General features: G+C 46.0%; 1 protein-coding gene across 1 annotated transcript; it reads left to right on the top strand.

The window, feature by feature from the left end:
- Positions 1-8,306: 8,306 nt before the first annotated feature.
- Positions 8,307-11,014, top strand: LOC122388288 (F-box/LRR-repeat protein 16-like). The gene is made up of 2 exons (XM_043379240.1): positions 8,307-8,473; positions 9,593-11,014. The coding sequence occupies exons 1-2, from the start codon at positions 8,368-8,370 to the stop codon at positions 9,739-9,741; spliced, it is 255 nt and encodes an 84-aa protein (XP_043235175.1). The 5' UTR covers positions 8,307-8,367; the 3' UTR covers positions 9,742-11,014.
- Positions 11,015-11,411: the final 397 nt, after the last annotated feature.

The following is an 11,411-nucleotide window of genomic DNA, read 5'->3' as shown; positions in this document are numbered from 1 at the left end:
GAGAGCGAGAGCGAGAGAGAGAGAGGAGAGAGAGAGACGGAGCGCGAGAGCGAGGCGAAGCGAGAGAGCGAGAGCGAGAGCGAGAGAGAGAGAGGAGAGAGAAGGAGAGCGAGAGAGAGAGAGAGAGAGAGAGAGAGAGAGAGAGAGAGAGAGAGATAGAGAGAGAGAGAGAGAGAGAGAGAGAGAGAGAGAGATAGACGTTTTTTCACATGACTTCGATCCACTCATATAGCACATGCAAACAATTGCACAAAACAGCAGAGACCTGAGTCGTGACATGAGACAGCAGCAAATGATGTCAATACATAGGTAGTTGGCCTGTATGTAAACATGACATTGACTGAAATGAGAGCGGCCTGCATAGTTGACAGGATGTCAGAGTTGATGAGAGTTGTGATGAGTGGTATGCTAGACTTCCTCAGTCGTTCACCGCAACGAAAGGTTTCTAGCGTGTTACGTCTTCGTGTTGTTCTGCAGGATATGGTGCCTCTGAACTTGGGAAGTAAATCACGGTGTGTATTGGAATTCAGTATTTGTTTTCCAAGGCGGAGACGAAGCACCTGCCTTCTGTCGGCGAGTGTGTCCAGGTTAACCCGCGCCCCAGTGGCAGTCTCAGCCAACTTCGCCCTAGCATAGGCGGCGGAACGGGGAGGGCACCGGGCACCGTGCCCCCCTTTGATTTTGGCATTTTAACATAAGCCCTATGGGCGTTGCATGGAAAGAATGGGACCAAAATTCGGCAGTGCCCCTCCTTAATTGAAGGTGTACCGCCTCTACTGCGCCCTAGTGCGGGGGGGGGCATATGTTACCACCCACCTCTAACTCAAAAACAAGAGGGCTAGAAAGACGCGGTAAAAAGCAGTCGATAGCTCCCGATGCGTACGTTCCCAATGCGGTCGTTATTGCCCCCCCCCCCCCCTCGCGTCGGCCGGCGCGTGTGTAGAAAACCAATAGGTCCGTCGAGGGATATACAGTATGCACTATGCAGTGTACAGCTGTATACAGTAGCACCCCGTAGTTAAAAAGTAGTAGGAACTCGTCCATAGTTATTCCGTAATATGAACAATAATTGGCAGGCTCGCAATCTATCAAAGCATCTTTGTCGTGACGAAAGGAAGGCATTTCAAATAGATCGTAAATTTAGCAAACAACGCTGATTATCTTTGTTGGTAGGTAATAGGTATGCAATACCTACTGCATTAACCCGCGTCCCAGTGGCGGTCTAAGGCAGCCAACTTCGCCCTAGTGGGGGAGGTGGGCATATTATGTTACCACACACCTCTAACTCAAAAACTAAGAGGGCTAGAAAGACGCAGTAAAATGCAGTCGATAGCTCTCAATGCGTACGTTTGAAAGTATTATATCGGTCATTTTTCATCTTGGAGCAATATTGGGGTCACTGGAGGTCATCAAAGGTCAAAATTTGGCAAATGTCATATTTTTCCGAAAATATGCCTTTATCTCAGGAACTATGATAGCTAGAAAAACGCATGGAAAAGTCACGAGATATTCTTTGCTACATATCCGGAAAGCTCTTAACACGCGCACCGACGGGGGGCGGATATCCGCCCCCCACCCCCTGAGGTTTTTCGCGGATAGCGGAAAAACCGCGGCGCGGCGCTACGCGCCGCGAAATTTGGTATGACTATTTTCTCATCAATTTTACACATGGTGTGCAAGTTTGAATCTCCTAACTTTTAAGGTCAGGTCACCAGGTCACTTTGAATGACCCAACCTCAAGTCACTTTTTTGCAACTTTGTCACCGTGCCAGAGCTACAGTAGATGTCGGAGGCCTTTGAAAGTCGCAGGATGTTATTAGGTCATTAGTAGCTACAATTTGTATATCTCGGAATTTTGATGTCGGTGACCTAAGGTCAGGTCAATTTCGCGACCTCCCCATTATAAGTCAATGGGGGAAAAATCAACTCCCTGTTTTTTACCACTAAAACGGGTCGGAATGGCCCCATATACCATACATGACTTCATATACGATCAACCTTCACTACCTTGAGGTCTGTTTTGCTGTTGGGCAGCTGTAAGGTCATGTGACGTCATCAAAGGTCACCAAAGTTGTTTTGCCAATAGCTCCGTACAGGAACAAGATACAGCCGCGCGGATGGTCTCATTGTGTTCAGCTCGTCAAGACGCATCGAATGATATACATGATGACCTCGAGGTCACGTGACCTGAGGTCAACCTTTGACCTTGACCTTCCGAGGTCAACATATATATCATTCGATGCGGATTGACGAGAGGATCACGATGATGCCCTTAGTTTGTTCCTATCTTGACTAATTCGAAAGTTATTCGAGAAAAACTCCGCCATTTTGACTTTTTCGACCCCTGTGACGTCATCTTTGACCTAACCTGAAAATGACCTTAGTAAAAATTGTAGACCTTGTCCGTGCGTATCCGATGCCGTTTACAGCTTGTCGCTATCTTGCTTCGTTCTCGAGATCTCAGGGGGGCGGTCATCCGCCCCCCCCCCCCCGTCGCGTCGGTGCGAAGTTGGCGCAGACCCCCCTGGGTGCGCGGGTTAAAAAGAATCCCAAGACTATCCCGCTTTTGACCCTCTCGCTATGACCTGAAAAATAATGAACGTAGTCTTCCTTGTTGGTAGGTTTGCGATACACTTTGAAATTTGCATGACTATCCGTGCGTACACATATCCGTGTACTACCTCGGTGTCTTTTAGTCTTCGGATTCTTTTTAAGAGCTTTCCGGATATGTGGCAAAGAATATCTCGATGACGAAATCAGGCACATCTTTTCATCCTTCTCGAAGCTGAAATACCCAAAGGGTCTTCTCATTCGTTTGAATAAGAAGGCTCTTGACATTCGGAGCAGAGCGAGAAATGAAACGACTCGAAAGAAAGACGAACGATTTATTTCAATACCGAATTCAAAAGCAGCCGAAAATATCACAAAGAAACATGAAGCGACAGGCTTTAAAGTAGCGCTGACCTCTGGGAGGAAAATAGGTGAGCTAGCTCAGAAGAAGGTGATTAGAAATAGGGAACTAAGTGTAGTTTATCAAGTACATGCGGAAACCATGCGGAAACTGTAACAAATCTTACATAGGGGAAACTGGCAGGGGAATAGAAGTACGAATAAATGAGCACAAGAGAGACCTACGAAACGACGCCGACCACAGCGCTTTTGTTCTTCACGCACATTCCACAGGTCATTTACCGAACTGGGACGGGGCGAAAGTGTTAGCGAAATGCGGGAACAAGGCATGCCGAAAAGCCACCGAAGCGGCATTTATTGCAACGAACGATTCAATCAACACTAGGGTTGGGTTTATTAAGTGGGCAAAATCGCCAGCAGTATTCAGTATAAAAGGTCAAAAATGATAGGAACGACTATACAATACACCGTCAATCGTCATGTCATAGCGTGTGCAATGATTTTGTTTAATAGTCGCGCAGGATTATGATTATTATGCACCTGTAGCTGTATGTATACCGACTAGCAATGTTTATCGGAGGTCATTATTTATAGCTATGCGCATTCTTATTTGTTACCAGGTTATATTTCATCAACGGTGTGTTAACCCGCGCCCCGTTGGGCTCTGCCGAACAACGCGCCCTGTTGGGGGAGGGCGATTTTGGCCCCCCCCCCCCCTAAGATCTCGAGAACCACGCAACCTAGCAACAAGCGGCAAACGGTGTTGGATAGCCCTATCAGGGAACTACCTTGTGACCCAATTTTATTGACCTAGGTCAAACCGATGACGTCACAGGTCAGGTCAAAGGAACGGATTTTCACCGTTTACAGGCATTTCAAGAAACGCGTTGTAAAATCGAGTAAAATGCATTTCATTGAAAATCATCGATGGGGAAATGTTCTTCAAACACATATTTTGCTATTTGAGGTCACTGATACCAGGTCAGGTCACAGAGGTCAGGTCACGGGGGGGGGTCACAATATGAAAGTGTCGTGTGATACATGTTTTATGGTCCATTTTACATGACAAATGCGATTATGTGGGTCAGGCAGCCTTTGGGGCCAACTTAGGTCACCTTTTGGTCAAGGTCACGTCAAGGTCACGTCAAGGTCAGGTCAAATTTCAAAGTTAATATTTTTGCATAAAATGGGTATCGAATAGATGCAGCTCGTCACGGGGAGTTCAATGGTGTTCTTTGTTTTGCCGTACGTGGTCTAGAATCGCAAAAAATTGAGTTCAAAAATTTGACGTCATCATTTTTGAACATTTTTTTTCGCTATAACTTGGCCAAAAAACGAGATGTCGATCTGAAATTTGGTATGTATATAGAAGAGCGCAGGGACTATCACATATATTCAGTTTTTTTTTCGAAATTTTGGATTTTTTTAGTTTTTCTAAAACAATCAATTTTTGAATTTTTTGGGGTCAAACAGCCAAAATTTTGAAAATCAGAGATAGCGGTTTTGTAGCGCCGCTTTTTTTCTACTAGACCATATAAAGAACTTTGCAATTGCGTGATAACTGTAGATTTGGTGAGCGTTTCAAGATTGCATGTTTTTTGCTCATTTTTGCTCGAACATGACCTCAGTTTAACCTCAATAACTCCTGACCTAAGACGACCTAAGACTTGAAATTTGGTGTGAAGGTGCCAAATTGATGCCCGGGAAGGTACTGAAAATTTGGCGGTGCTGCGTGCCGCCAAATTCTAGCTATTCAGGAAAAATACAGGGGGGGCCAAAATGCTCCCCCCCCCCAACGGGGCGAGGGTTAAACTGCTGTGCAAGTTTTATTCTTGTGTGTGCTTGTATTGCTTCCATTTCTGAAGGGGTGTTGAAGAAGTCTCTTGACGAAACGCGTCCATCCGATTGTGTTGTGTCAGTCTCAATATATATGTTACGGGTCATATGCTAACTTGGGCAGTATGCAAACTACCCGGGCAGTATGCATACTACCCAACAGCCCGGGCAGTATGCATACCGCCCGGGTAGTATGCATACTACCCGACCCCTTGGGCAGTATGCATACCGCCCAAAAGCTTGGGCAGTTTGCATACTGCCCGCTTTCCGATTTAAAGTTGTGTAATCCATGTCCACATTAAGAATATAAATGGCTCTGTAGATAACAATAGATTGACCGAGAATAATTTTTGTCGTCAAACGTGATTGATCGATCGTAGGATGGAATGATGATTGGAATAAAGTGTTGAAATTACTTTTTCCCAAATCCATTGTTGAATAACCAGTGGCCAACAAGTCATTGTCATTGTGAAGCGTGAACTGAGTAAAATGAAACGACGACGACAAAATTTGACGTCATCAATTTTGAACAGTTCTTTTTTCGCTATAACTTTGCCAAAAAAGAGGAATCAATCTCAAATTTGGTATGTGGATAGAAGCCGGTAGGGACTATCACATATTTTCCGTTTTTTTTTCGAAATTCAAAAAAAAACTTTTGGATTTTTTGCCTATTATATTCAAAAAATTACTTTTTTGATTTGGGGGGGGGGGGTCAAAATCTAAAAATTAAAAAAATCCGAATAGCAGTTTTGTAGCCCTCTAATTCGACACCTTTTATACCTATTCTTAAACATTTTCTGTATCTATAAAGCTGTAAGCCTGACAGCTCTTCCCGCGAAACCTTTTTTGGGTCGAAAATGGCAGAAATGACGTCACTCCGACGTCATTAGCGGGCAACCTATCATAGCCTTTGGAAAATTTTTGGTCACAATGTGTAATAGCTACGATCCCGGGAGGGTACTGAAAGTTTGGAGGCAATCGGCGCAGCGAAATTCTGGAGATTTATCGAAAAAAACTAAGGGGGGACAAAAAATGCCCCCCCCCCCCACCACCCGGAAGGTTAAAACGTTTGTCATTCACATATATACGCGAGTTATTGCATTAACCCGCGCCCCACTGGGGTCTGTGTATAACACGCCCTACTGGGGGGGGGGGGGGGCTATTCATAGCCTCCCCTCCTAACTCCGAAACTACTGGGCCGATCGTCAAAATTCAAACGGCTTCTGATAGCCCCGGAAAAACTGTCGAGCGAAACCTAATTTCATTGACCTCGAGGTCACTGATGACGTCACAGGTCAGGTCAAAGTAAAAATTATTAGCACTTTGGCTTGTTCACATTTTGGGCTCTGGCCGCCGTCTTACAAGTCAGATCAGGCTCATTTTTTGTTTCCACACTCGTGAACAGATGCTCTAGATACCTTGACGGTACAAAACTTGTACTTTGATTTTCAGGTCAGGGTCAGGTCATCACAGGTCACGAAAATATTATATCATGCGTCGGTCACGTGACACATGTTTTATGGTCCATTTAGGCCATAGATTTCGAATTTGATGTCGTCTATGTCATTCGAGGTCATTTTGAGTCGAATTTAGCTTAGGTCAGGTCACCTTCAGGTCAAAAAAGGGCAAATTTTGAAGTTGAAATTTTTCAACAAAAAAGGTGTCTATTGGATGCAGTTTGAGCTCAGGAACACGATAGTGCCATTTATATTGGTGTACGATGCCAAATACGTACTGAAAAATTGATTTGAAAAATTAATAATTGTAAATTTTTGCAATAATGCGTATAACTTGGCCATTTTTGAAGATATTTAGCTAAAACTTGCTAGAGTTAGTCATAATCATGCGTTCTGTCACATATATTCCGGTTTTTTCGAAAAGTCAAAAACTTTTTGAAAAAAATATAAAAATATAAATTTTGAATATTATTATATAAAATTTTCAAAATTTTCAAAATTTTGAAAATCTGAGATAGCAGTTTGATAGCGCGGTCAATTCTGAGTTCTTTCATGCAAAGAAATTGGATCTAGCTTAAAAACTGAGCTCTTGGGGGCGATTGCCGTGGTTCAATGTTTTGCGTCGAAATCGGACGAACATGACGTCACTCTGACGTCATTCCCGGCCGACCTATGGTAGCTACGAAGTTCAAATTTTGACACAAGGTGTCAAATTGATGCAGCCGAAGGTACTGAAAGTTTGGCGTCGATCCGTCAAGCGGTTTGGAAGTTATTGCCGAAAAACGGGAGGGGGGCTATAAATAGCCCCCCCCCCCCCAGTGGGGCGCGGGTTAACAAGCCTCACGAAGTGTAGTCAACATACTGCCCGAGTAAACATCTTGCCCGTGAGAAGAAAGGTGGGTGGTATGCATACTACCCGGGAGGTATGCATACTGCCCGGGCGGTATGCATACTGCCCAAGGGGTCGGGTAGTATGCATACTACCCGGGCGGTATGCATACTGCCCGGGCTGTTGGGTAGTATGCATACTGCCCGGGCAGTTTGCATACTGCCCAAGTTAGCATATGACCCGTAACATATACATTTGTCTCTTATTACTCAACAATAACTTTTGTCTTAACCCGCGCCCTGGTGGGGGGGGGCGCTATTTTTTGCCCCCCCCCAGACTTTTCGATATATCTCCAGAACCGCGGCGCCGATCGTCACCAAACTTTCAGTACCCTCCCGGGCATCAGTTTTACACATTGTGACCAAATTTTTTCCAAAGGCTATGATAGGTTGGCCGCAAATGACGTCAGAGTGAAGTCATGTTCTGCCGTTTTCGACCCAAAAAAAAAGTTTCGCGGGAAGAGCTATCAGGCCTATAGCTTTGATGATACAGAAAAAAACGTCTTGATATAAAAGGTGTAGAATTACCAGGGCTACTAAACTGCTATCTCTAAATTTTTAAACTTTTGAATTTTGACCCCAAAAAATCAAAAAATATTTATTTTTGTAACAATAGTTAAAAAATCCAAAAAGTTTTTCGAGTTTCGAAAAATCCGGAATATATGTATGTGATAGCCCCTACCGACTTCTATTCACATACCAAATTTTAGATCGATACCTCTTTTTTGGCCAAGTTATAGTGAAAAAAATGTTCAAAAATTGATGCCGTCAAATTTTCAAACTCGGTTTTTAGCCATTCTAGACCTTATAGCGCAAAACAAAGATTACCATTAGACTCGCCGTGACGAGTTGTATCGAATCAATACCCGTTTTATACAAAAATATCATTTTTGAAATTTGACCTTTTTTGACCTGACATTGACCTGACCTCCACCAGGAAGTGAGCTAAACCGTTCCTGATGGTCTTATAACCAACACCATTGAGTTGAAATGAAAAAATTAGCCCTAAAACATGCATCGCACAGCCCTAGTAAAATTGGGTTCATTTGCCGACTGGGTGTTAAGGTTTGGGGGAAATTAAAATATGCCACACGGTTTCTACGTGTCTGGGGCACGATAATGTCAGTGGAGCACCATGTTTTGCAAAAAAAAGTCCAAAATGACACACACTAATCACCACGTGACCCCCGATGACTGCGGGTATACCCTCGTGACCCCCGGCTTTGACTGCAGGTGCATTCACGTGACCGACATCGGCATCGGCTACTTGTCGACGATGACGTCTCTGACGTCTCTGACGCTCCGCTGGTGCACGCAGATCAGAGACTTTGGTCTGCACCACCTCTGCTCCATGAGAAACCTGCTGGTGCTCAGTTTGGCAGGTGAGCCGGGCAGCACACAACACTATATATACAGTGAGCCGGGCAGCACACAACACTATACATACAGTGAGCCGGGCAGCACACAACACTACATACAGTGCGACTCTCAATATACACAGTCAGACGGGCGGTACAAAACACTATACAATAAAGTGCATAGACAGTGAGGCGGTCAGCAGTCAACACTACATACAATGAGTTGGGTGGCACACAACACTATATACAATGAGCCGGGCGGCACACATCAGTCAACACTACATACAATGAGCCGGGCGGCACACAGCAGGCAGCACTACATATAATGAGCCGGGCGGCACACATCAGTCAACACTACATACAATGAGTCGGGCGGCACACAACACTATATACAGTGAGCCGGGTGGCACACAGCAGTCAACACTACATACAATGGGCCAGGTGGCACACAGCAGTCAGCACTACATACACACAGAAAAATATTAACACCGTTAGCGGCGTAATTGCACAGTACATATCTGAGCACTTGAGGAAAGTTAATTTAGTCCCTTCCCCGCTTAAATTACTCGCGCTTCCAAATGAACACCAGGAAGAAGGTAATAGAACACTGTTAGGAGGGTTGGGTGTTTTGCTACATGTAGTTGCTACATGTAGTAAAACACCCAACCCTCCTAACAGTGTTCTATTACCTTCTTCCTGGTGTTCATTTGGAAGCGCGAGTAATTTAAGCGGGGAAGGGACTAAATTAACTTTCCTCAAGTGCTCAGATATGTACTGTGCAATTACACCGCTAACGGTGTCAATATTTTTCTGTGTGTACAATGAGTCGGGTGGCACACAACACTATATACAGTGAGCCGGGCGGCACACAGCAGTCAGCACTACATACAATGAGCCGGGCGAGAATTGTCACTATATTCAGTACACCGGGCGGCACACAACACTTGGTATGTACATACCTATATAACATGAGATGTGCTGGCACACTGACAGCTTCAAGGGTGATGGCACATATGAATTGCATTTCAATGGTAGTCTGACATGGTAGTCTGACAAAAACCACCCATTAGTTGTGGGCGGTGCGTGTCCGTGCCGTCACCGCTCTGTGCGGGCGGGCCAGTGACGTGTTGGCTCTGCCGGCAGGCTGTACGCAGCTGTCGCCCAGCGGTCTGTCCAGTCTGGTTCAGCTCCGCCAGCTGGTGGAGCTCGAGCTGACCAACTGCCCCGGCAGCTCGCACGAGCTCAATGACTACCTGAGGGAGAACCTGCCCCACTGCTGGGTCTACGACTGAGCAACTGAGCGCGGCGCTGTGCCGCTGCGTCTGTGGCAGCCACTCGGAACAGTCAGCGCGCCCGCTCTCGGCGCGGTCCGCCGGCTGGTTGTACAGCCCGCCGGCTGAGCGGCCGATCGATGAGCCCGCCCTGCGCCCGCTCAGCGACTCACACGTGTCATTAGCCGTGTCTATGCGGGAGCGCTCCATTGACCGTCTTACAAGGTGTTACCCATGTGGGTGTATCGTGTGTCAATTGTCATAGACTAAAACTGAGCGTTCCGAGGAGATCCTGTGGCGGCGCCCTGCTGACGGGGCTCTGTGCCTACCAGACACAGAGGGCCAGGGAGCCGGCGCCCTGCTGACGGGGCTCTGTGCCTGCCAGACACAGAGGGCCAGGGAGCCGGCGCCCTGCTGACGGGGCTCTGTGACTGCCAGACACATAGGGCCAGGGAGCCGGCGCCCTGCTGACGGGGCTCTGTGACTGCCCGACACATAGGGCCAGGGAGCCGGCGCCCTGCTGACGGGGCTCTGTGACTGCCCGACACATAGGGCCAGGGAGCCGGGGACGGCGGCAGCGGGCCAGGGATGGCGGCAGTGCACAGTGGGGATTTTTACGTTCCAGCGCGACTTTATTCCAAAACCCCTTTTTCGCTTTGGATAGTTTTTTTTGTATCAGTTGGATTAGGAAATGTCTGAAATTTTCATATTTGGCATTGTTTTGTCTGTGTGTTCACAGAAAAGCGATGAAAAACGTGCCCAAAGTTCACATTTGTACGCAATTCAATGGGCTCAGTAAAAGTATCCAAAATTAGGCCTCACTTTCATTGGCTGGTCCTGTTTGTTTTATTTGAACGGGATTTTTAAATTGCTTATCTCATATGAAAAGCGCATTGGCATGAGGAAGGGGATGACAAGCAGAAATTAAACCATAACCTTACTAAGGTTACGAAAATGTCATTTTTAAAGAACCCTTACAGGCACCATATTAACCCGCGCCCCGTAGGGGGGGGGGGGGCGAAACGGCCCCGCCTGTCCTTTTCGGTGTATATCTCCTAAACGGTTGCAGACATCGCCACCAAACTTTCAGGACCCCTCCGGGCATCAATTTTACACATTGTGACCAAAGGTTTTTCCAGAGGCTATGATAGGTTGGCCACAAATGACGTCAGAATGACGTCATGTTCTGCCATTTTCGACCTAAAAAAGAGCTTCGCGAGTAGAGCTGTCGGGACTACAGCTTTGAAGATGCAAAAAAAAAAATATAAAGACATAAAAGGTGTAAAATTCACAGGGGTACAAAACTGCAATCTCGGATGTTTGAAATTTTGAATTTTGACCCCCAACAATAAAAAAGTAATTGACTACTTTTGATACATCTCAGTGACCGTCGTGGCACGTGCTAAGTGAGAAGTCAAGGGTGTTCAAGCTGTTTTGCAAAAGTAGTGATTTTGAGAGGCTCATATCTCAGCAGCCGCTTGGGCGATTGTCTTGCGGTAATTTTTTGTAGGGTAGCTGCATCCCTTGTACCAAAGTTCGGACACTCTTGATCTATGTGAGTGACCCCCACTGCACGTGCAAAATGCAAAAGTAGAGGTGCCAAATTCTTCCCATTTCAATAACTCTGTAATTACTGGGGCGATTTCGCTGAAACTTGGCTCACAGGTAGGCACCCGCCAGACAATGCATTC

Source organism: Amphibalanus amphitrite, unplaced genomic scaffold (assembly GCF_019059575.1).
Source record: "Amphibalanus amphitrite isolate SeventyFive unplaced genomic scaffold, NRLGWU_Aamphi_draft 000316F_arrow, whole genome shotgun sequence".
NCBI classification, from domain to species: Eukaryota; Metazoa; Arthropoda; class Thecostraca; order Balanomorpha; family Balanidae; genus Amphibalanus; species Amphibalanus amphitrite.
The sequence above is the reverse complement of the archived record's forward strand: the minus strand, read 5'-3'. Positions and strand labels throughout refer to the sequence as shown.

Bases quoted from the DNA above. Each gene is read 5' to 3' on its own strand.
- LOC122388288 (XM_043379240.1), top strand. From the start codon at position 8,368: ATGACGTCTCTGACGTCTCTGACGCTCCGCTGGTGCACGCAGATCAGA. The intron at 8,474-9,592 runs GTGAGCCGGGCA...CTCTGCCGGCAG, and splicing joins GCTGGTGCTCAGTTTGGCAG to GCTGTACGCAGCTGTCGCCC.